Source organism: Eumetopias jubatus, unplaced genomic scaffold (genome assembly GCF_037043125.1).
Source record: "Eumetopias jubatus isolate StellerSeaLion01/CBP00866 unplaced genomic scaffold, mEumJub1_p1.0 scaffold_6, whole genome shotgun sequence".
Taxonomy (NCBI): Eukaryota; Metazoa; Chordata; class Mammalia; order Carnivora; family Otariidae; genus Eumetopias; species Eumetopias jubatus.
In genome coordinates, this window is record NW_028274812.1 from 86795506 (window position 1) to 86823044 (window position 27539).

The window sequence follows — 27539 nt, forward strand, 5'->3', positions numbered from 1 at the left end:
CCATCCTTTTTAAAATGTTTGTCCCATTATAGCAATTTAATAATTCCCACTCTGGGACCCTGGACTCTACACCGTTTAGTCTTCAGAAAAATGGTTGTGAGAGCTAACATTTTGACACAATGCAGTTCATTTCTTTAATGACTTTGTAATTCTCCCTTTGTTAAGTGCATTTATTTTATCTAATATTTTCATACTCAGCACAATTTCCAACTGTTTTTCACTTCTATATACATGTGGATTCAATATTGCAGACATTTCTTATGTTGCCAAGTTATCCCTTTTACCAGTAATCTATGAAAAGGACACTGCTATTACATATTATTCATGTCCCCCTTCAAGTTCCAAGGAAAAGAAATAATCATGGCAGGGTGGGATTTTTATTAAAAAGTAGAAAAATCAGCTCCTTTCCACCAACATTATTCTTAACTCTGAAAACTGCTAGCTTTCCTCTCATCCCCAAGAATTCCTTTACTGATCTCAGAATTCTCCCTACAAGTAAAAATATTGTCTTTTTTTTTAATCCTTCTCTGTGAATACCATTCCATTTCTGAAAATGGAGCTTAAGCATATCCTTTATATTGCTAGCTACAGAGATTTCATTCAAATTCCCCTCTTTTCCAGCAAATGGGTTCTGGAAGCTTAACAAGGATCCTCTTCATAGCTGGCCATGAGATTGGGGAAGCTGCACAAATATATCCCAGCATCTCCAGTATAGAATTACAACAACATCTCTACAAAGAGACAGGTCTGCCAACAAGCATTAAAGATACTGTGATGAGCTACCCTGCAGGATGCCCTGAAGAATCTAGTTTCCCCTTGATGTGCATAGCTAAGCTCTATTATCAGCTAAAGAAATTACAAGTGGGTATCCAGGGGAGAATGTACACTGAAAATATACTTCTCTCACAAAATTCACACCATCTCCCTTTGAGGCCCTAATGCAGACCAGTCAACTAAATCTTGAACATGATCAGCAGACAAAATGGAAAATAATTAACGTTTCCCCCATCTGTGTATTGGCGTATTTGCCATTTGTTTTCAAATGAGTTTATCACCACTTACTAGCAGTGGAAATAGGTAAACAGTATTTTGTTTACTTCAGATGGCACTTTTTATTTACAACCAACAGCTAATGAAGCCAAATGAGAGGACTGCCTGATGCAGGATTTGCAGAGATGCAAATGGATACAGGATAGAATATAAACACATTTCGGGGGGAAAAAAATATCAGTCCTTGTTGAATAAGGAAAGACACCCAACAAAGAAAATCCAGGAAATAAGATTTATAACTTTAGGATTTAATGATCAAAAATGCACCACTTTTTCCAACAAGTTAGAAACTAAAAGAAAAAAGGATAATAACAGAAATAGTTATGCTACATACTCATGTTTCCATGTCATTGATACAGCATCCTAGGGCTGTTTAGAAAATCTTTCTAATAGTAAAACACAAGTTAAATACAACTGGATTGTTCTCAGTATTTGGAAAAAAAAATAACACACCCATGCTATTACTTTATTATTAAAAAGGACCAGAGTCTATTAATGGTACATTGGTAAATGTCTTATTTTAGATCTTGAATAGCAATTTTCATTATGTCTACATTAATAGGCAAAAGAGCAGCTATTTTCAGATATTTGGATGTTGACCAATTTAAAGGAAGCCAGACACAGAATACTGCCTATACATTAAAAAAACAAAAAAAACCTTGTCAGTGAAATTTAAAACATAAATGGTTTCTAGACAGAATATTCACTGACGGGTTTTAAAACTTGTTCTCATTCATTGGAAGTGGAGTCAGAGGTGGTTTGCTTGGCTAAATTCTGTTCCTCATGCTGTCTTTCTCCCCTTCATTTGAGAAATACTTTTTGCTCCCATATAAGAAGTGTGTCACTAGTCTCTGATTTTCTGGAGAGGAGCACAGCTGCTTACTTTCTAACTCTCTACAAATACTACTCTTGGGTATACCTAGTCATAAAGAACATAAAGAGACATGGTTACATGCCTGAAGAGAACGTGGTCCATGGACTTTTGATCTTAGACACAATTTTGCTCTCAGCTGATAATGAAAAAGCTCAAGAAATTTAAAGAAAATTAAGTCTTTAACTGTGTATGTTTTGATAGAAGTATACAGCATTTTTTAAAAGTTCCACTTCTTAAAGAAAACATATTTAGGAATTAATCAAGTAAAAAGTCCCAAAAGAGTGACAGACTGAAGGACAACAAAATGGAAGGGAAAAATTTCTTGGAACAGAGTATTTTCCCTAGAGAAGGATATAGATTGCCCTATGGACTCCTGATTCTCTTCCACTTTTTCTTCAACTTAAAACATGAGCATTATGTCAGAGCCCAAGGGAACACCACAATCAGTGATGCCCCCTTCTTTCTCAGTAACCTTACCTAATTGGTCATAAAACCTTTATGATTCTATTTCATGAAGCAGAGCCATACCCACTGCCACTAACTTAACAGTTATTGAAAGCAGTTATCAGTTCTTAGACAAAAGGATCTAGACAAGGGATCTAGAGTAGACAAAATAATCTTGAAAAAGAATGAAGTTAGAGAATTCAAATTTTCTGATTTCTAGACTTAATATTTTTTTCAAAGCAATTCAACAGGGAAAAGAAGTCTTTTTGGATATCCATATGGAATGAAATAAACCCAACCCACACATCATATCATACACAAAAAAATAATTTGACATATGATAGATCTACATAAAAGGTAAAACTATAAGGCTTATATAAAGAAAATGATATGGAAGAATATCCTCATGACCTTAAAGAGTAAGCAAAGATCTTTCTTACAGAAAACTCACAAAACACAGAGAAATATGATAAAGTACACTTTACAAAATTAAAAACTTCTACTCAGCAAAAGATGCCATTAATAAAATGCAAAGGTAAGCCACAGACTGAGAGAAAATAATATGTAGGTATAATGTCATCTATATGAAAAAAAATATATATATATATAACAAAAGACCTGTATCCCAAATACATTTCAAAAACTCCTTACAAAGCAGTAATAAAAAGACAAACAATCCTACTTATTCAGGGAAGAAAGACTTGAGCAGAGACTTCCCATCAATGAACATAAAAGGGCCTATAAGCACATGAAAAGATGCTAAACCTTATTAGCTATTAAGAAAATGTAAATTAAAGTGTTTGCAAGGAAATGGAACACTGAACTATCACAGATTGCTGGTTAGTGTATAAGACAGTACAATAATTTTGGAAATCTGTTCAGTTTTTTTTTTAAGTTAAAAATACTCTAACTTGCCTTTAACCCAGTAATTCTACTCCTAGGTATTTATCCAAGAGAAATAAGAATATACGATCATAGAAAAATTTGTACATGTAGTTTAAAGCAGCTTTATTCACAGTAACAAAAAACAAAACAAAAAAAACCCAACTGAAAACAATCTGAAGCCCTACCATTTGGAGGATGGATCAATGAACTGTGTTACATTCATATAAGAGAATAATACTCAGCAATGTAACAGAATTGACTAAGAATACACAAAACAATATAGTTGCACCTCAAAAATATATTGAATGAAAAAAGCCAGACCAAAAAGGTACTCATATGATTCCATTTATATGAAATTCCTAAACAGACAAAACTGATGTATGAGGACAGATATCAGAGCAATGGTGGCCGTGGGGAACAGGGGTTGCCTGGGAGAGGGCAGATAACTTTCTAGGGTGATGGTAATGTTTCATATCTTGACTGTGGTATTGGTTACACAGGCAAGTGTTGGTCAAAACTCATCAACTGATTCATTGTGCATTTCACTGTATGTAAATTTTACCTTAATTAAAAGTTTATTGTATGCCAGTTTGTTGTATCCTAGGTGTAAATTTACTTGATCCTCATAACATCCCCTACCCACTGCTAGATTAGAAAAGAACAATTAACAGAGAGTTAGACATGCCCTTCATTCAATGAAAAATATTTAATGTGTGCTTGCTGCTATGTGCTAGGCACTGTGCTAGGCATTAGATATGTAGTATAAATCAAGTAGAGAATGTCCCTTCCCTTCTGAACTTAAATAAAAATAAGATGGCAAATTAATGGTTATAAAGAAAATAATGGGTTCCTTGAGAAGGAGTAATGAGAAAACTATTGTAGTGTTTTGACTTGGGGGGAATGGGATATCAGGGAAGTCTTCTCTGAAAAGGGCATGTATAAGTTAACGAGGCTAGCCTAAGAATGAAAGAAGACAAAGTGTGGCAGAGGGAGAAATATGTGAGAAAGCCCTGAGGCATGGGAAACAGTTGTATGCCAGGCAAAGCATATAACTGATGGGGCACTTTTGTAAGTGGGCTTGCAGTAACTGCACCAGGACAAGAGGCACAAACTAGACAGATGGTCACCTGGCTGATGGCTTATTAGCTACTTCTATAGTGATCCTAGTGGGAGGCCAGCATGACAGGAATACAGTGAAGGGAAAAGTAATGAATATGAGGTGGTGAGGTGGGAGAAGTACTTAGAGCCCAGGTCATTTAGGAGCCTGTGGGCCATGTTATGGTTTTTGGATTTCATTCTAGGTGTAAGAGAAACTTCACTTATTTTAACTGAAGGGTTTTAAGCAGACAAGTGTCATGAACTGATTTACAATTTAAAAAGATCACTAGGCTGGTGTATAGAGAATGGTTAAATAACTTGACAAATGGTACATGGCCAGTAAATGGTAAAGCTTAAAAACTCCTCATTTAGAATAAGTGATGCTCCCATTACACCTGGAATGATAAGCTACCACAGCAGATCCTCCAACCCCAATCAAGCCTTCAGATGACTGTTACTCTCACATCTGGACTGCAGCCTCGTGGGAGATGCTGAGAGAGAACTGCCCGTGTAAGATGGTTCCCAAATTCCAGACTCATAGAAACCTTGAGGATTATATTTACTTTTATGGCACTAAGTTTGAGGTAATTTGTTATGCAGTAATAGATAACACAGATTTTCTATTCCATTTCTATAAAAGGTGCCCTTTTTTAGGTATAGAGGATTCACTGTGGTGTAAAGGATTCACTTTAGGGGCGCCTGGGTGGCTCAGTCATTAAGTGCCTGCCTTCGGCTCAGGTCATGATCCCAGGGTCCTGGGATCAAGCCCCACATCGGCCTCCCTGCTCCGTGGGAAGCCTGCTTCTCCCTCTCCCACTCCCCCTGCTTGTGTTCCCTCTCTCGCTGTCTCTCTCTCTCTCTCTCTGTCAAAATAAATAAATAAAATCTTAAAAAAAAAAAAAGGATTCACTTTATTTTGGAAGTTAGGAGAATATGTAACAAAAGTTTCTGAACAGAAAGAAATAATAAGTAAATGAGAAAGAAAACCAAGATAATAGAATTAATTCAAATTTTGTAAAAGCCGTATGTAGCATTCCTACCCATTAGGAAAAATCACTTTGAAATACAAATAAAATGTAATTAACAATAAGAATGTAAAATACACAAAGATAAGATTCATTTAAAATTCTTTCCAATCCTAATTGTATACATATACTGATGTATCATGTACCAAAGACACATCCATCTAGAGAGATATATAAAAACTATGTATATTGTAGTTTAACACAGAATGCAGAAACAGGCCCTCATCATGAATATTCATGAATTAAAATTTATCATTGTATTTCTCCTGTTAATCATTTCTTCTTTACATTACAATTGAAACCTTAATCTTTGACTCAGTACACTAGCAACCTAGGATGACTACAAATATTTTAATTTACTTTGATTTTCATACATCTTAAATTTTGTAGTTAAGAACTAGACTCAACTCAGTCCTATGCCTACTCCTTCTTTAAGGCTTAAAGTTTAAAATTAACTGGCTAGCATCACAAAAGGAGTGAAAACCAGAATTTAATCTACAAACATGGGCTTATTTTTTTCTGGTAATAGGCATTATTAGTGTTTGTGCTTTAGCTCTAAAGTTTACCATAGCAATGCTTATGATAGAATATATGTAATAATAATAATCCAGCTTTTAGGAAGAGTGAGGACCAGAGGCTGAGAGGCTTAAAAAAAAAAAAAAAAAAAAAAGAACTCCATTCTATGAGTGACTTTAGTGAAGAATTAGCTGGGCTCTGCCATCCCTATTTTCTGTGTCAGATGTTACTTTGTGTCCAAGACTGTCAGGTGGGAGACTTTTTTTAATAGGGGCTTTCACATTTATGGCTGCATGTTAAGAAGTTTTCTTCTACAAAGAGAGCCAGCTTTGTTGTCTCATGTACCGGGCATTTGTTACCCACTTTTAGCTTCTTCAATTCATAAAATGTCCTGCTTGGTCAAGAGTGATTTGATTCATGTTTTATTTTAATTTTTATATACTGGTAACTAATAGTCACCATATGTGAAGAAATTCTGTTCTTGCTCCCAAGGAAGGAATTCAAAGTGTTTTTCACTTCCTTTTTATCTCCACAGAAGCCTTTTCAGAAACTGCCAAAGGTCTCCTGTTCTAGTTTGCAGGCTACACAGACTAAACCTTGGGTAGACAACTTGAGAACTGAAGGTCATTTTTACATGAAACCATCAGCCTAAAGATGGCCTGTCCCCACCTTACATTACAGTTCTTTTCTCTAAATCCAACCACACCCATTTCTTTATGTCTAGGGCTACTTTTGAGCTACAACAGCAAAACTGAGTCATTGTGACAGACACAGTATGATCCACAAAACCTAAAATCTTCACTATATAGCCCTTTACCCCAAAAGCCTGCAACCCTTGAATTGGATCCTGAAGTATTTGTGAAAGGAGTTCTCTCCTATACTTCCCACCAGTCTCACACTGAGACAAATTTTGCCTTGGTCAATGAGCTTTAGTAATAACCTCAATTCTCCTCTCTTCATCCCATATTTACCCTAGAGAGGTATAGCCTCAAAGTTAGTATAATGGACCATTGAAAACTCTATTATAATCTTATCTCAAGGGCCTTTGACTTTTGTGAGAATATGTAATTTAAAATAATTCACTTTATATGTTTTTTTAGCACTTTAGTACTTTACTGTGTTTTCAGAATTCTCATAAACATTATCAGCTCTAATCATACAACATGGCTTCCTTGCTAACATTAGCCAAACTTCTGAGCAGTTCATATTATGTACTGAGAAGAGGGAGGGTGAGAAGATATACATACAGAGAAATTTTTAATTTCTCTATTGACTTGATTTTAGGGGAGAAAAACAGATAATCTTCAACCTTTTTTATAAGACTCCTTGAGAGTCACTTAAGTTCTCAAATTCTTTCAGATATTCCTGAATCAAGGTAAAATCCAATTCAACTCAATCATCTCTCATCAAAGGAAGGTCTCAAAAGTGTTCTGTAAGTCTGTAGTGTTTTCCTCAACTCCTTTCTCTCATCATAAAACAAAATATTAACACAAAAAAAATTGATCTAGGTTGAAATTATTTCAAATAGGGCTCTAATGTCGAAGTGGCTGTACTCCTGTTACATTATCCTTCATTTAACAGAGCCACAGCTTGCTTCATTCATTCATTCATTCAACACTTACTAAGTTTATACCACATATAAAACAAGTACTAATATTAGTGGTTTCAAAGCCTAGAAACAAGAGGGAAAACACCACCCTTGAGAACCACAGTACAGTGGGCAAGACTGATCAGAAAATGAATAGTTATGGAATAATGTGATTGGTGCTGACAACAGAGGTATATACCATGTACTATGGAAGCAGAAAGGAGTATTGGCAGACTTCACTGAGATGATTTACATAAGCCAACTCCTAAAAAGTGGTAGGATTGCATCAGGCAAAGTAAAAATAAGTACAGAGGCACAGGGCAAGAGAAACTCCAGTGGACATGGGATACCCTGGACAGCACAGAGACAGCCCCTTTCCCCTAGCAGAGAGAAAAAAATGGAAGACCAAAAGCCCTTCTAAAGGCTGTCTCATCCTGGAGAGAGAAGGGTATTTTTATAACTCATCTACCCAGAAGGAATGCCATTTCCCATGAAGTCAGTTTATATACCAGCAATATCTCTGAATGTGGGTGATGATTAGAAAATGCAGTTAATCTCATGAGTCCTACAGACCCACTGCAGAGTTTAAAGCTGAGGAATGGTATAATCAGGCATTTATTTTTTTATTTAAATTTAAGGTATTTTTCACAGTAATATGAAAGATGAGATTACATAAACAAAAGCTAAATGAGCAGACCAAAGTTCAAAGAATGTTATGGTAGTCCAACTGAGAAATCATGAAAGCCAGTTCTAAAGTGGGGTAGCAAGGATGGAGACTAGGAATTGGCCACATCAAGGAGTCTCTTTATATTGCTTGGAGGACAGTTCTGCTACTTGAGGGTGAATGAACAAAGGTAATCAGAGTAGGCCTGGCATGGGGCACCTGGGTGACTCAGTCGGTTGAACACCTGCCTTTGGCTCAGGTCATGATCCCAGGACTCTGGGATCAAGTCCCAAGTCAGGCTCCCTGCTTAGCCTTCTTCTCCCTCTCACTCTGCCCCTCCCCCTGCTCCTTCTCTCGCTCTTTCTCTCTCTCAAATAAATAAAAGCTTAAAAAAAAAAAAAAAAAGGAGTAGGCTTCGCATCTCCAAAACAACTACCAGCATTGAAGCCTGAGATTATGATCTACTTCTCCCCTGCTGAATGAATGCTCACTCTGGGACTTTTGCCCAGCTTGTAGTTTGACCTAAGAACACACACCGAGTGTTCTTGGTTATCTGGCTCCTGGTATCTCAAACCATTTTAGTAACTCTTTATTGTCAAATAATTCCACTTTCATTTTCTTTGCTTGTTTCAAACTGATCCTTCATATTGATCTTTTGCCCTATTTTGAAATTGACTTTGATAATGTGATTTGACTCCTACCACACATAACTAGAACTGTATAATCAGGGGATAAGAAGGTTAAAGCGCACTGCCACTTCGTGAACAATATAGTCCTTCATTGCTGGGAGCCTAGGAAAATTAGGAAACTAACCAACCATTCTGTTCCCTGGTTAGATAAAGGTTTTCAGAATCTAGAAGAGCCTTGGCAGAATTAGTAAGATACCTCAAAATGGACTCAAATGAATCACACATAAGCTTATTGCATTCAAATCCTTTTACAAACATCATAGCAAGTCAATAAATTAGATTTTAATAAATCTAAATAGGAAGCTTTAGCTTCAGCTATTAGGATCACACACACATTTGAGACATAATAAACATATATTTGGGACATTATTGGCAGGAAATGAGTTCTATGAGAGGAATTATGAATAAGCACATTTCTTTTGAAGATTATCAACATTATTTTCCATGACTTAGCAAGTGAGAAGTTTCACATTTGTTAGGTTTCAGAGTCTCCTTAACTAAAACCCAGGCACCAGATCACCTTTAAATATGCCATCAATCACTAAGAGCTTAGAACAAGCCCCAGGAAAATAGTCTTTATCACCATATTGGCTTAGATTCTGTCTGCAGTGGGAAACCCTAATCCTTATAAAACTAACTACAACTATTAGCTTCAGAGGTAGAGGCCCAAATGATGGACTCAAATAAATGCATGTACTCATTCATCCAATAAATACTATAAACTTTGTGCACTCAGACTATATGTTGGCAATAAATTTAAGAATAAATGTAACCTAGGCCTGCCCTAAGAATAGTCTGGTTAGAAACGGGTAATATAATAAAAGACTGGAAGTATGCACTGGAAATCATAGAGCCCCAAAGCCAGTGCCAGATAAAGACATTTGGAAAATCATGTGGAAGAGAGTAACAGTGCTCCAGGCTGAAGGGTAGCAAGAACAAGAATCCATACAGTAATTTTGACAAACTATAAGCAGTTTGATGTTGCAGGTATGATAAAAGTCGGTAAAACAGAATGAGAATGGAGAGGTCAGCATAGGTCATGTTCAAGGTTTCTCAAGTTTTAAAAGCTACAGAACTCTTTCTCAATAAAATTTATTTCTGAGCCCCAATATATTATATTAATACAAGAAAATCAGTGAATAGAAACCTTCATAGATAAATAAAACATTTTTCACTGCTTGTGTCTGAGCAGTTTGAAAGTCACTTCTGTAAGGAGGTAAGACAGCAGCAATAAATGCACAGGAAAGTGAAGTGGTTAGATTTGAATTTTCACTCCCTGACTTGGGCTACAAGGTAGAGAGTGTGTTTAATGATGCTGGAAGTGGTAGACCACTGAAGATGGTTAGTACCTGACAGAGGAAAAAGCTGGCTTTGAGAAGCATGTGAGGGTGTAAATGGCACAGGGCGGGGTGGGGGGGAGAGGCGGACTTACTGGGTCTACTACGTGAGGGAGGAGGAGACATTAAGGCTTAAGCAGAGTCCCAGCTTATGTAACTGTGTTGGAGCCCACAGGAAATATGTTCAATTTATATATAATGTGTTGGATTGTGGAGCAGGGACACAAATGGTGAATTTGGTGGTGAGCAGACAATTGGACAAGAGGAAGTCTGAAACTCAGAAAAGTATACATGAGATGCACACCTAGGAATCATCATTACCATAATCACAGTTACTGTATAAGGAGTGCTTTAAAGTGCTTCATAGGTACCATCTCATGTTACCTTGACACCACCACCACTGTAAGGGAGGCCTTAACAAGAAGTTAAGGTCCAGAGAGACTGAATATCATACTCAAGATCATATAACTAGGAAGTGGCAGGCTTAGGGTGCTTAGGTCTCTCTGACTTAAAGTGCCTATTCAACCCTCACCACCCAAGAGATAGTTCTCCCGGGGCAGCATGCAGAGCACTGAATCTCAAGAGGAGGGGCAGACTGTTCCAGAGGGTACCAGGAGGGGCAGAATGGGCAGCTGAAAACATATAGTCAATATTCCTCCTCAGAAACTGAACACATACACGTTCAGAGGCCACACATATAGGTAAATGGGTGAAGAATCTGGGTCTTCAGCCAAAGAAAGTCATAGAAGAAATAGGTGCATTAGAGGATGCTTCACCCAATTAAAGGTATTCAAATTCAGGATTTTATTTCTAAAATAAACCACCATCCTGACAACACAAGAACATCCTCCATTAGAATGACCACTGCCTTTTAGTTTGGCCTATCTTTCCTAATTATCTCTATAGAAACTACAGAACAAAACAACATTTTATAAAAGGTAAATAAACACGAGATGAAGAAAATAAAAAACTTTGTAGAGTATTGACTCTTAAAAAGTGCTCCAACATAGAGAATTTTTGTATTTTTTTAAGACCAAATTAAAAGACATAGCTCATTATATAATTTGATTGTCCATACATAAAGAAACATGAGATAAATTCCTCCTAAATAGTGTTAAGGAAATGATGTTTACCCATTTGAAATAATTTGGGAAGCCTCCCTTGATATGTCAATGGGAACTTTTGCTGGGTCTCTTAAGACTAAAGTTAGTGTCTAACTTTGCCTTCTCACAGTTGACTTATTATTTTTCAAATACTTAACTTTTAGGATGTCTTTTTAGGATACCTATAATTTATTTCATAACACTTTGGTATTCTCAGAATGATACTATATATGTGTCAGTTAGTGTAACCTTTAAATCTAGAAGCTGTCCAGGAATGCACACAACAGGGTGGTCAGTGGGTACTATATTCAAAACGGCCATATTCCAGAGGTGGCAATGCCCAAGTCCTTTTGATCTAGGTAGATTTGTCCACACTCAACACTTTACTCATCAAACTGAATATAAAAGGTTGATCTTTATTGATGAACTAGTGTCTGGTTAATTATTATAGTGGGTGTAGTAATGAAAATAAAGGCTTAAGGATATGTGGATTAGCTAATATAGTTAAACACTTCTTATTCCTGATGTGACTATATGAAAGATTTCATTGAAGCCTATATCCAGCATGTCTTAGAGATGGCGCCCACAATTTTATTCCCAGTCATTCTGTGTCCAGACATTGGAGTAGGAGGATTTCTGATTGCATCATGGCGACTGAAGGGCCCAGAAGACTGCTTCTAAAGTGTTGCTATGTCTACCTCAAGTGAATGTTGCACACAACATGTGGTCAAAGTATCTAAAATGACAAAGATCTAGGATTTTCACTGAGCTTTTAAAACAGGTTTGTTCCTGATATGCTAATAAGTGTTTATCTAAAAAATATCTAACTGTGTGATAGAATCTGGACTTGACTTGCTTTCATTATAACCTGGTAGTGAAGTTGTGTGAGAGAAGCTATCTCTTAGCATTTCAAACTTCTTGGGTGGCTACTATTGTCTAACCAAAAAAAAAAAGTTTTGCCAAATTTGGCTTTCATCAGTTAAAAAGCATATTATGAAGTCTTTGTATGATAAATCATTTCAAAGTCTTTTAGAGAGAAGCAGATATATATTTTGTGATTAAGAAAACCATATTCTGAATATGTTTCCAAAATAATCTTTGTTTTCTGCAAAACAGTAAGACCAAAAAGAGTCTACACAGTTTAAAAAAAAAATGCATACTTCTTCACAAACATTTCAGTGATATAAGAACATCTTGGTTAAATTATACAAAGATATCAAAGGGCAATGACCCTTTATAAGAACGTTTGAAATATAATGACACAGGTTATCAGTAAATTTTATAAATGTATCTTGAGATACAAGAAATTGCATTTGATTCCTTACTTTGCTTCTAGCAACTGAATCTACAGCTTAAAGATTTGAATACCTCATTCTTTAAACAATGAATTTCAGCTTGTTTCTATCCTAACTCAAAAGAAATATTCAGTAGTGAGACAACTGAGTTAATTATATTTCAACAAGCAGTTCAGAGAAAGACCCCAATATGACACTTCAAAACTATTCTGAACATCAGCACCAAATACCTGTTTTCACACAAACTAGCCATGACAACTCTTTGAGGCAGTACCAAATAACCTGTTCATCAAGAAACTCTCCCACATGTTTCCATTTTTCCAAATGTGGAATACTAAAGCATCAATCAAAACTTACCAGGGAAGTCAAAGACAGGAATCTGATCAATTATAAAATGCCCACAGCAGCAATGAGGTCCTACACACTACCTAAATAAAATACTGTACCAATGAACAATATTTTACCTTTTTAAAATACTTTCCTGGAGGTTATACAGATCATAAGTTTATACAGATGATACATATTGTATTTTTTCTTTCTTTTTTTTAAAAAAAATCACTAATCCCAAATATAGTCAGAAAGGTATAGCTTTCACATACTGCTATTTCACATACAAAATGAAGTAGGGTCAAGTTAATTCAATTCAGCACATCATGATAAAATACATGATTATTTTCCCCAGCAAATTGATATTGTTAAGAATGACTAAAAATAGAATCCCAGTGTTCATATTTTTCCCTTCTAGTCATAACGATATAGCGAATTGTCCTAGGCTTGCAGAATCATCTACTCAAAGCCAATAAAGCAAAATTAACATAGCATAAGAGAAACCAGTAATTTCTCATTTTCTCATCATTACCACCACCTACCAAAAGCTCCTCCCCCACAAGCATCAGTAACTGTAGCAGCACAGATAAGCATAGGCTAACTGGAACAGAACTACTATGGTCTCAAAACCACATGGAATCTATAATTACCTGGGGAAACTATTTTTTTTTCCTAAGCCCATACCAGGCATTCTTTTGAATCAGAAATGAAAAGTAAAACTAGACTTGTCTTATCTTGCCTTTGATGTTCCTAATATTTGCAAATATCAAAAAGACATCTCCAAGAAAAAACAAGGACATTAAAAAGTTGGGAAAGGCAAAATGGCCAAGAATGTAATTTCTTAAGACTAGTTTCTGAATATTATTACCATGTAGACCTATACAATATTGTGGTCACTGGCTGCACGTAGCTGCTGAGCACTTAAAATGTAGCTAGTCTGAACTGAGATGTATTGGAAGTATAAAATAAATATCAATTCTGAAGACTTAATAAAAATATTATAAAATATTGTATTAGCATTTAAAATATTAATTATATGTTGAAATGGTCATCTCTTGGATATACTGAGTTACATATATTTTCAAAATTAATTTCACCTTTTTTTACTTTTTAATGTGGCTAATAAAATAATTGCATATGTAACGGGCCTTTGTGGCTTACATTATATATCTATTGGACAGGAATGATTTAGACAATAATCACTGTAATATGTAATAAACCTTGTGAAAAATTCTACCATTTGACTATTTGGCTTAGAACTTGTAAAAACTTTGCCATAAGGCATGAAACAGCCTTAAAAGCACATTTCCTACTGAAGATCAAGTAGTTTTCCATATGGTAATGAGTGTTTGGAGGGTAAACAAAGACAGGAAAGGGGGGCTTTGGTGAAAAAAACAAAAACAAAAACCAAAAAACTTAAACTATGGGCTTTAGCTAACTCTAGCTTGATTTTTTTTCTTTCCCAGACCCAATAAATAATTTCTACTTCAGAGGAAAAGCTCTCCTCTTCTGCACAGAGTTTCAAGGACAAACAGTTTAAGAACTGTGAATAGATATTAAGAAGTAAATGAGCCTTTCTATGGGATCTGAAGCCCTGCCCAGGTAAAAGCCAAAAAGGTAAGGGTGAGATAAGTAATTTAGTAATTCCTTAGGGTTTACAATCCCATCTTCTCTCCATCTCTACTTAACTTCCCTTCACTTCCCTTTTCCTTCCCAGCTTGTGCCAATGTTTATCCCTACTTTCCCCACTGTTGGTTATTTGTACATTTCTTTCTCCTCTCCTAATTTCAGCTGGCATCTAACTCAACCTTTGTTCTTTCTCCTTTCTTCCTGTTTTCCTTTTCCCCATTTATATATATTTTTAAATTTATGTTACATAGTCATAAATAGGAAAAAACAGAACATTCAAATACATGAAAGTTCTTTTTACTTCCATAGGGCTCTTTATTGGGTTGTTAATTGTTTTTGTTTGGTCCTTCAGGGTTAGTGACCTCCCCCTTGGGCTCTCCCCTGTCCAAGACCAATATGGTTCAAGAAGAAAGCTTCAATAGAATCACCTAAGCAGATTCCTAGGCCCTAACTACCCAGATCCAAAATCAGATTCCTTCGGTGGTAATCAGCAGTCTTCGGAGCACGGGTTAGCAAAATTAGACTATCCATATCTTTGACGTTGATATATGTCCTACAAATATCTAATCTATCAAGAGAACCTACTGAAAAGTACATTAATTTTTTTTAAATGACATCTTCTGGAGGAAAAAAAGGTTCAATTATTGGTTTTGGTATTTGACAATAAAAAAGTTGAGAAAACAACAGGCTGGGATTAATCAACAAAAGTTATCAAAGCAACGTTTACCAGAATTCCTTTGAGATTGGGGTAAATTAATTTAAGACTGCTAGTATGGGTTTCTTACAATGCATTCAGAGTAGTTTAGTAAAGAAAACTGACAGCCATTGCTGGAAAAAACATGGTCATCCAACTGAATCCAATTTGTATGAATAGGACCTATGCATCTACATTCTGCTCAAAGTGACTGTGCAGGTAAAGACCCGCAATGCTGGTTCAGTATCGAAATGTTTTCTGGTGAAGTAAAAGTTTTTGAAAAGCATAAAATCTATTGTTGCTTCTACCTAGTACTCTCTTCAGTTATTGCCAACAGACAACTTTGGGGTAGATTTTCATGATCTCTGTTATACTTGTAAGCAATTTATAGTTGACTATTAGGAATCAGTGTGTTAATAAAGTAGACCAAAACACAGGCAATTCTATTTACAATTAGGATAATGAATCAAAATTTGTTCTTTTGATGTTCCAAGGCTTTGAACTCATAAAGCTTTGATATAATGTTTAATAAACATATCTTTACTATTATAAATAGCCTCTCAAACCCCAGGAAGTTAAGCCAAAGGAATGTATTTCTGGTCTAGATTAGGCAATACTTTTATTTAGAAACACATGAAATAATTTTATTTTTAAAAATAATTTTTGTCAGAAGTTCTCCATTTTATCTAGAATGTTTAGATTATCAATAATCAGCTTTATGTCAAAACATAAACACACAAATAGAATCAGAATAATTACCAGTCATACCTTATTATGTGTCTGAGTCTGTCCAACCAGTATGAGGATGTTGGATGAGATGATAGACAGGCAGAAGTTAATTAGAATTATAGACCTCTCAGAGCGTATGTACCTAGCCAGGGAGAGAGAGAGAGTGTCCAACTTCAAAATTCAGCAGAAAGATGAAGAATTCCATACCACGGAAATTGGTGAAAGTCATTCAGAAAAGGAAACACTAAAATATATCCTTTATAGAAGAAAATGTAGGAAAAATGTTTTTTTAAATAAAGATTATTCTTAGAGACCCAATTTTATAGTGACATGGCATGTCCTAGAGTCCTTTAGAGTAATTTTATTTTCTTTAGACGTTTGTATGGACAACATGGCATTTCTGACAGACTTGAAGTTGTATCTGCTATCAATATAATTTTTTTTTACTAAAAATATAAAATTTCTTGGAAATATATCAATTACTATAATTACCATTATGTATATGTATATATATTATCAGATAAAATCAATAGAAACCAAAAGGAAAAACCCCACATAGATTCTCAAGTATCCCCTTGTATACTAGAAAGTAACCATTACTTTCATGAAACCATGAACACTTATCCACCATTTCATACACTCAAATATTTTATATAGTTTGTTACTCTTTATATTTTTCTTTTCCTTAACTAACTGCTCCAAAAAAAAAAAAAAGAAAAAAGAAAAAGACAAGAAAATGAATCTTCATCTCCAAAAAGTAGTCCAATCCACAAATGATAATTTGCCATTAGGCTGGAAAATTACTTGGTGATTTTTACCAGTGATATTTTACCCTTATGAAGAAGTGTTTACATACAGTCTGCTACAGAACTTTTAAGTGCATCAAGGATGTAAGCCATAGAGGAAACTGCTCAGAATCAAATGTTCTACCAGCTGTTTACCCTAAAAGGGTAATGGTTATTTTGCTTTACTGTACCCAGTGGTAAATCACTTAGTGACAGTAACAAAAAAGACATACTTGAACTTGCTGTGTATTTGAGGCTGTTCAATTTGTATTAGTACATGGAATCATTTTCCACAGCAAGTATGGGTTTACTGTGCAGGGTTAGGTAGGGTGCCAGAGATCTGGAGGCACTCTTTGGAAAATAAAATCTATCAAAGTTCTTTCTCTATCTCTGTCTTTGAGGAATATTTAGTCAGAAGCCCCACATTCCATCACACATTTCAAAAGAGAACACAAAACAAAAACAAGAGTAATAATAAAATACAAAAAGCAATTTTTTAGTATAAAAAAATTTCCTTTCTTCACAAAACAAACCCAAACAGAAATAACCTAGGTCAATTCTCAATACAAAATGCCCTCAAGAGTTGCTTAACCTTGTCCCTGCATCATCAATATCTAAAAATATAATAAACCACACACTGGGAAGCTAAAGACATCATCAAATATTAAGTTGTTTCTTCTTTTGTGAGTGGGAGATGTAACATAAAAAGTTTAAGGGCTGCACAAAATTGACCCTTTATATGATGTTAATGGCTTCATGACAGCACAAGCACACAGATGACATTATTAAAAGGGTTTCAGTGATATCATTTGCTCTGTAAGTAGGAAAATCATGGTGATAAAAAACCCAGACTGACCACCCTGAAGAGTTTTTAGATATTCCTATTATTCATCAATACTGAGTCACATTATTGCCTTAAAATTTTCTATAAAATGTCTCAACTTCCAAAACTTTTTATAAATATATTTGAGGTTTTAAACAAAATTTGTAAATGCATCATTTCAATATATAGATTAAAAAGATATGTTCAGTTGCTCTTTGATGTAAATACTCTACAGAACATTATTTGTAGATGAAGAGAACACACCTTAGTATATTAATTTTTTGATGAACATTTCTAATGAACTATAAGGGACACCAACAATTTTTAAAACACTACGTTATATATAAAATAATTCTGATGTTCATACATTTTATAAATCATTAAAAATTTTTAAATTTAAATGTTTTAATTAGAAAAAAAGGCAGCAGGATCCTAACATGAGTATTACCATATGGTAATACCATACGGTAATATTATAAGGTAAACTTAATGTTTATAATATTCATTAAATTTTTCATGCTACAGGATTCACTTAATAATTTAGGAATCTTGGAATCTCTATAAAATTATTAATACTACTTCAATTTTTCCATTTTTAGACAATGAATTGATTAGCCACTAAAGTTAGGAATCAAAATTTATGTTGTTTCTTGGTACTCTCTTCTACACTTCTCAGTTTCATGTCAAGTACTAATAGATCCTTCCAGGTGTTTGGGTAATTCTTAGAAAACTAATAGGTGATTTCCTTGGATCTTCTGGAGTAAAGAAAACTTTATTATGGACAAATTAATCTTGTGCTTCTTTATGTATCATTTATACTGGCAATGTTTGTGCTAATGTTAGCTATAGGTATTGAAAGGTGAAAAGAAGGTGGAATTGGTGCCTGAACCCAAGTACTGAGAAATGGAACTTAGTTCTAATTACTTCACTGAGTATGAAGTATGACACTGTTGAGATCGCCTGAAGTCTTGGCCCTTCAACACTGCCTCATTTTCCAAAAAGTGCCATTTAGGTAATTATGGGAGACAAAGTGGTCTTCTTCCCAGCCTTTGTCCATCTTGCTCTTCCATTCCCAGGGCAATGTCTGATTGACTAAGCCCTGAAGCTTGGATTCTATTGTCTATAATGCCATGCCTAGACCAAACATTTCTTTCATTCCATGGGATTGGCCATATTTTATCAGATTTTCTCACTCTGTCAGTGTTTTACTACCAGATAACTCCTTCCCAGGAAAGCAGAAACTTTATTATGTACCTGTGTCAATGGAACAAGAATGTGTATATGTTTTTGTTTGAAGTATGAAAATTTTAATATTGTTGACAATTTAATATCCTGGACAATTAATTCTTATCCTCAAAAGAGTGAAAAATATAATGGACAACATTTTTTTGGAAAGGATGTTAAATCAAATGACCTCTTTATTAAATTATAATTAGTTCTTCAACTGAATTGTTTTTTAACATAAGTAACAGTAAAACACAAGGACTAGCTACTTTTGCAATTTTAATATTGCAAATATTCAGGAAATAATGTACAATTGTCTACTTACTCATATAATAACCATTTTTGGAACATTTTTAATAATCAAGATGAATATAGAAATGTTTTACACTTAACATTTTTTAAATTTGTTAGGAAGTTTGGCCATTTGGTTATGTGCTGTTTATCAATATGTGAGTAGACATAATAAAATGTCTAAAATATACTAATTATTGTTAATAGAAGAAATAGAAGAAATTAATAGAAGAAATCTTAGAGAAATACTAAATTTACATGTACTATCAAGCTGCTGCAATTTCAAATATTGTAGAACAAAGTTTTTCAATCACATCAACTTACTTATGTATTTTTTACTTCTTTTAACCAATTTGTCAAAATCTGACTTTTTGGAAACATTCAAGAAAGAGGACTTTCCTATAGCATTGTGGTATTATGTTAATGCATTAATAGTATAGAAGATTTACTCATTGTCTGGGATATACTGAAAGCATGTGTTTAAATTCTTAAGTTTAAAACTGAAAACTTAAGAATTTGGAGACCATATTTCTATTTGGAGGCCAGTAACAGAGAAATTACTTTAATTGTACCAATTAAATTCTCAAGCTCAATAGCAACTGCGATAAACAGAAACAAACACTGACTGAACTTGGGGGATAAGAATACTTGGTTGAGGGTAAGCAACTTGTTGAAAGCTACCATCATTTGAATTGGGAAGAAAAGTGTGTGTTTTGTTTATTTTCTCATCATAGGCAAATACAAGAAAATTAGGTAAGAATTTTATTATTATTATTATTAAGCTCATTTATTATAGTTCAATCATAGCAATTATAACTTTGTTCTAAAAATATTTATTTCAGTAAATTAAAAAGAAAGGAGACATAATGGTTATCATATTGCCAGATTTAATCTGAATAAGAGAACACTCCATTTCAAGTGCATTAATTGATTACATACCTCCATAATGCTGCATAGACAACTGCGAGGGTGATCAAGGCCAAGCAAGAAAGGCCACTGCCTACTATTAGGGTAACTGAAGGTGTACCAGAGGATTCCATGATCTGTAAATTAAACAAAAGAAACAAAAAAGAAGAGATTTTTTTTTATAAATGAAAATAACTCCTAAACTCAGCAAAACTATACTAATACTCAAAAACAGCCAATAGAATTGTTACAATTACCAGATAATAACCCAGTAATCACTTTGTTCATATATTCTCAACCTCTAAAGTGACTAATTCTAGCTTCCCCCTCACTCCCACTGTGAAGTAATAAAGGCCTTAGAGTTTTAAATGCTTGATTATGGCATATTACCCACTATGGCTTTCTACAACAAATACCTAAAACTAAAACTTGGTGAATATTCATATGTTAAATTTTCTCTAGCTGAAATTTGAAGCAGCATTCAGTTTTCTTCAACAACTATAGTTCAGTTATTTCATAGTATGCTTTTTGATAAAATTTACTTTGATCTTCCCATTTATAACTCATTGTTACCCCAACCTGGTACCTAGATACTGAAAAATTTTCAAACTTTCTGACTTTTGACAACTTTGTTCTAAGTCAAGTATTCTCTTATTTAATTTCACTTGCCTGGCCTCTAAGGATACAGAAGAAAATCAAATTTCAAATGCAAGAACTTACAATATATTTTGTGGGGGGGGTTTCTATTAACAAAATATGCAGAGATAATTTTCATAATACCAGTAAATACATGACCTTGACAAATAAGCCTTATATATTTTAAAACATATATAAAGATTATAAGCAGTCACTGACTTGAGAGGTTTCTTTAAGACACTAATATGATACTAACAAATGAAATCTTGTTTTTCTTATTTTTAATATTGGATGTTTGAAGAAAGACACTATAAGATCAAGTGTGTTCCAAACCTTAGGTATGCACATTAAATTATATTATGTATTTTTGACATCAAAATAAGTAAGAAGAGTGAGGCATATTTAGGCCAAATTTAGACAAAAAGTCACATTCATCTTAATAATTATTTTTCAGTATTTCAATATCTTGGAAGTAATTTTTCAAAATACATTTGATGAGGATATTATTTTTCTTTTAGACAGTTTATGCAGCTATTTCAGAAACAAGTTTCTTTTTTTTTTTTTTACAAGCCTACACTTTTAAGGAATGATTTTACAGTTTCAGGCAGTCCGTGCTTTCATGAAAACTTCATTTGTTTTTTTTTTTTAAATAAATATCCAACGACACCCCCAGAAAATCTGTACTGAAAATATCCAATGCAGATATGCAATATGTTTGGCTTATAGTGTCTGGGGTCTTCATTCTACCACCAACAGTATTCTCACAAATTCCCCAGACCAGCTTTACAGTTCTAAAATAAAGGTTAAGTTGGCATTTATTTTTATTTGAAAGTTTGCAGCATATTAGTAATATGATGGAGTACATCCTCAAAACTGTACTGCAGAAATTTCAAGTTAGAAGACATAAAATTGAGTAGAATTTAGTTACAGCATACCAACTAGAATTCATTTTACCAAGCTACTGTAGCTAAGGAGGAGACGAACCCAATTTTGCCACCCTGCAACATTTTCCATTTCCCCTTTTAAAATGCAGTTCCCTGGAGAAACACTCTCCACAATGTCCCTGCCTTTGCATTAAAGCCTTGTTTTCCCTTTGTTACTTACTATTTCTCTAGGTTGCTGAGCCAAAATGGCGAAGGTAGAGAGACGATCACATAAGCATTTCGTATGGGATGCATCGGTAAGCACAGTTTTACATCCCTGGGTGGACCACGTTCCCAAAGACTCGTTCCTGCAAAGGGGGGGGTGGGGGGGAGATCGGGATAAATACGCCTGACGGCCAAATCCGTAAAGAAGAAAATGCAGTTTAATTGAGAGAATCGTCTACTGTAATTCCCGTTCAGGAAAAAAAAAAAAAATCTACTTGTTGTTGAACAGAACGTAATTTAGATGCATCTCCAGTAATGCAAAGCGAGAGTGTTTGCAAAAAGCAAGCAGGCGGGTGCAGCGTGCAAAGAGCTGTCCAGCGCCGGAGGTGCTGAAACCGGGACTAGCTCTGTCCAGCCCTCTGTGAGGAACAGCGGCGGCGGTGGCAGCACAAGCAGCCGCCAGAGCGTTGGCAGCCACTTCCTATGCTCATCGGATCGTTTCAAACACTCAGAGTGTAAAGAGGCTTTTCAGATTTTCATACCAGCTCTGATTCTCGTCCTGTATTTTTGGATCGTGAATGCTGGCTTTTAAAATGCGGATTTCTCTGAAAAGCCTGCCTAAAAGGTTATATAGCTTGGGTTGGGTGATAGGATCTTTTCCGCTGCTGGTTAGGGATTTTTTCCTCCCTTTAGAATTAGCTGCTGTGAAAATTTCACCCTGGAAACGGGAAGCAGCAGCAGCGGCATCAGCTGGTTACGACTCTCATTGCCTTTGCCCGGTATCCAGGGGAGGGGTAGGTTTCAGACATAAGCTTCCCACTCCACACTTCATTCAGCCCAACACGCCTCTGAAGCCCTTGACATTTTTTCCCCTGACCCGCGTCTCTGCCCTGGAGTAGAAACATTAAGCTAACACCAAGTCTGCTAGGACATTTGGAGGAATCACCCTACCCCAAAGTCCGGTAGGAAGGGGGAAAGAGGGCCTGCTTCAATTTTCTCTTTGGTATAGCCATTCAAATTTCTAAAGCATATGGTTTATTTCCCACCCCAGCAGAACAATAAAAATGGTATCAACCTACACTTTCTTAGTAGGGGGGGGTAAGATGGGGGAGAGCCTTCCCACCCCCAGCTGAACTACTCTACAGGAAGAGGAAGAAAAAAAAAAAGCTAGAGAGTTCAACCAATCAACTTTATTAGCATTACACGTGTTATATGCTGAATGCACCAATTTTCACCTCTCCTCCCCCTGGTATGGAAACTCTCCAACTAGCAAAACCTGTGTATGTGTGTGTTTTAATTTCAAACCACATTATTATCTGTGTTAATAATTACTCTAAAATTTGAAGCGAATAACACATAATTTTGAATGTGGTACTTTTGATTTCACCTACTCCATCCTTGAATGCCTAAAGCTATTGGGTTAAATATGCATGCAGTCTATTTCTGAGATATTTCAATGTGAGAGGCTTCTCTGTGACAGCTGGACTTCCAAGTTGAGCTACAGAATATAATTCACACTATCCTTTTTGGTATCTAGAAGCAATGTTTTCAATATATGTCATTTTGTATCATTAATATTCATGACTCAAAATAATCTTAATTATAAATTCTTTTTTTATTTATTTTTTTAAAGATTTTATTTATTTGAGAGAGAGAGAATGAGAGATAGAGAGCATGACAGGGAAGAGGGTCAGAGGGATAAGCAGACTCCCTGCTGAGCAGGGAGCCCGATGTGGGACTCTATCCCAGGACTCCAGGATCATGACCTGAGCCAAAGACAGTCACTTAACCAACTGAGCCACCCAGGCGCCCTTAATTATAAATTCTTTTAAGAAGGAATACACTGTATTTGAGAGGGGCCACATAAAAAAATTAAGCTCACCTAAATACTTTTAAGTATTATCAATTCAAAATTAGGAGGTCTCTTTTCTTTCTCATGATGTCATGCAGCTATGTCAAATTTAAAAATATGTATCAGTTATACCTTCAACCCACTGCAACAGTATTAAATTCCACTTCTACCTAACCATAGCAGCCCTTCAATTTATTTCATTAGCTGTCTCTTATCTTCTTGAGACAAACAGTTAAGGCCAAATGAAAAACATTTAGCTTAGTTGATTAAAGTTTAAAGAAAAAAGATATAGTTAAGAGAACCTGACATGTTTTAAAACACAACATCTGCATTTTTCATCCTGGATGGCAGCTCTACTTTAATGTAGTATCTGTGCTTTCAAGATGGAGTCTAGTACTTAAACTTTTCACATTATGTAGCTATGATCAATAAACCAATTTAAAGTCTTAATAAGGAATAAAAACTTTACTGGAAATAAGACCTCATATGAGACAAAATTATGTATTTATATTCAGATAATTAAGAAAATGTTAGCATCACTAAACATCGACTACCAGATATTAAGTCTATGTTCAATATAATGATGCTGGACTCTGAAGATCATGTAAATTTTACATGACATCTTCAGAAAAGTAGGTCAATTTACTTTGTTTGTAATGATTGCGTTGCTGACCTGACCCAGCCTTGGGCAAAACTGGAAAGTGATACCGGTTTCCCCAAGCATGAAATGCTCCAAATCTCACTGGGCCCCTTTCCATGTGTACCTTCCTGAGGCTACATAGTCTATGTCCCTACCTTTCTTTGGAATTATTATTGCTTTGTTGACTTTATCTGATTAAATAAATAAATAAATAAATAAATAATAATATGAGTGAGTATAGTGTGATGTACTCTTCTCAGGAAGAGTAATAACAAGGTATAACAAGGTATAAAACACAAAATAATGTATCTGATAGGAGAACATCAGAATTTGGAGCAGATGAATAGCAGAGAAGATCTTGAAAGGTAAGCGGGTAACTACCAACTTCTACATTTGGTCCATCCCAAGAGCTGAGCAATAAACACAATACCATTTCTCAAGCTATATTTTATATTGTTTCATAAAACCTCTTAACATTTTAAAACCATATAAACTCTTATAATTAGTTTCTAAATCACCATACATGTCACTATTATTACAAGACCTATAGTATGTGTCATCTGTATTTTCCAACACTTCATAGCTTATTGCTACTGTACAAAATTCTTTGAAAGCATGATACACATGTCTGATTGATTTCAGGGAGCTCTTGTAAAGCAAACAGATATTTGATAGAGCTAATGTGAAGCAAAACAACTTTCCCAGTCTGCAAAGAACAAGGTTTTCAAAAATGTGGACTATTGCAGCAGTCATATTATTCTTCCAATGTCACAGTTTTTTGCATGCTATGATTAATGGTGTATCTGTGACTTATTTTTAGTTATTAAGTCTAGGTTGTCATTAATAAGGCAAACATATACAACAAAATATGTAGGAACATTAAAGTTATAATAAGAATAACAGACTGACAATGTCAGAAGAGAACACAGAATGATGATACAGATATACACATTATACTGAAAAATCACATATTTCTTTATCACAATTATCTTTTCTGGGCATTAAAATTTATTTCAAATAGTTTTCAAAAATAACTAGGCCAGCAGAAATTCCATACAGCCAGCACATTATTTGTTGGTTACACCTACATTCACCCATGTTAGCTGTTAACTGTCATCTGTACTTCTTCTCCTTCTTCCTATTATTAGGCTGGCTAAAAGAAGAAGAGTCTGCCTATCCCAAGTATTCAAAAGTACATACCCACAAGCACAGAATTTTGTGAAAATGTGAGACACAAAATCTATTACTTTCTAGCTTAATATTTATTTGAGGCCTTTCTCCAATTTCTTAACAGTCTATCTGATTTCTTTCTGGATCGGAGTATATCATTGGGTTCCTGATTCCATGGGGGCTTTAAATAATATAGCATGTGGCTATATTTTCTAGTATTTAAGATTACAGAAAAAAATTATCTGTTCTTTTTCACAAAAAGTTGTTTAGTAAAATCTGATAGCTAAAGCTTACAGTGACACATTTTAAAACTGTTCTAAGAAATCAAACTTTTATCTTTTGAAATACCAATACAAACAGATATTTCACTTGAATCATTCTTTTATAAAACTGTCTATTCTGTTTCATGATAAATCAATGTGTATTTATTATGAATAAGTTATACACCTTAGGAGGTTTATTATCTTAGAATATTAACAGCCCATTTATTCAAAATCAAAATAACTACAATGGCAATTCAAAACATTTACACACAATTTCTGAATACACTATTCTTACCATATGTGTATACTGAAATAAAGTGATAATAGTTACTAATTTCTAAAAACTAGGTGAATCTATACTATTTTAATGTATAGGTTACACCCAAATAAATGATATCTATATGGCTCTTGGTGTAAATTATTCCCATAGTACAGAAAATTTTAGAGTACAAATGAGCAAATGTTCTCAATTTTGAGCTGAAACAGTATTTGAGGGTAATTTCGACTTCTTAGGACATTGCAAATATTGCAAATATTGTTATCTCTAGCAACTGTTACTACGTCAAAACACAGTGAATAAAAAATTAGAAAGTTTGGTAGAAGTAACCTTGGTGAGCATCTAGCCCATTGGTTTTCTACACTTGATTACATTAAAGTTACCTGGAGACCTTTAAAAATTGAGCCCTGGGGGGTGGGTCGTGGGCATTATTACTTTCCTAATGCTCCCCAGATGATTCTGTGTACAGCCAGGGTTGAGAATCACTGATCTATCCTAACCACTTAATTTTATAGATAAGAAAAGTGAAGTATGGTGAATTTAGGAGACTTGTTTTAAGTCAGAGTGAGAAGCAAAGTTGGGCTTCTTACTTCCATACTAGAAGTTTTCAATGCTAAGTTTTAATTGCAATCTCTTTTAAAACAGAATGTAACATGTCCTATGAAGTTGTAAGAATATCTGAATGTCATATATACACTTGCAACCACCGTGGCACTAGTATCACAATTTTAGCAAACTGAGTTATCAATGAATAAAGTTAGTAGAAGGTAGGTAGATTGTCATACTGTATTGTTTATATCCTATATTTAAGTAATATATCCTATGATGCATTAAAGAAAAACATTGATTTTATTCCAATTTTTCATGACATAAAACATCTCCTGTCTCTTTAGTGAGATCATTTACTGCTCTGGGTGATACAAAAGCTTAAATTCCAAAATCTGAAAACACAATAATGGGTGAAAGTTGTAAGTTGTTTTTTCCTTCTAAAAATGATATTCTCTGTATTGTGATTCAATGGAAGATTATTAAAAATTATTTTTATATCATAATGATGTCTATATATATAGCATTATATATATTATATATTATATTATATATGTGTGTGTATGTATACATGTAACAATAAATAAAGAGTAACACCCACATAAAGCATATATACTTCATTCATTGGGATGACATTTAGAAGCAGGTGCTTTGCTACCACCAGAAAGAGCACTTATCATCCACTGTGCTGGGCCTGGAATTAATAGTGACCCCTCTATACCAAAACACTAGATTTCCAATTTGTTATAGAGAAATGAACTAGTTCCAGGAATACTCTATATTTAGATCTCCCCCCCCCACAATCCTCTGTGTCTGTTAATGCTTCTCATCCAACACTAGAATATTAGTTGATAAATTCATCTCCCTTTCTTTAGTTATAAAATTAGCACTCTCCATGCCATACTAGAATATCAGTGTTTTTTGAGAACTGTATCTTGTTTGCCTTTGAATCTCTGCCATGCGGCTTTTCACTTAGTAGGGACTAAATGATGTTTGTTTAGTTAATTTAATGATTATTTACATTTCAAGAAATGACTGTTAATACTGATGGATCCAAACAAATTGTCTTAGCTCTAATTCATTTGTTGTTC

At 34.6% G+C, this 27539-nt stretch overlaps 1 protein-coding gene across 2 annotated transcripts in view; it reads right to left on the bottom strand.

The window, feature by feature from the left end:
• The window catches only part of ADGRB3 (adhesion G protein-coupled receptor B3), a 723536-nt gene that overhangs the window by 132351 nt on the left and 563646 nt on the right, over positions 1–27539 (bottom strand). For both annotated transcript variants that reach the window (XM_028097735.2, XM_088024325.1), the window contains 3 exons: positions 21717–21843; positions 20010–20113; positions 15987–16089 (listed from right to left, as the gene is read on the bottom strand). In XM_028097735.2, coding sequence (XP_027953536.1) covers positions 15987–16089; positions 20010–20113; positions 21717–21843 — 334 coding nt within the window. The remainder of the gene's footprint in view (positions 1–15986; positions 16090–20009; positions 20114–21716; positions 21844–27539) is intronic.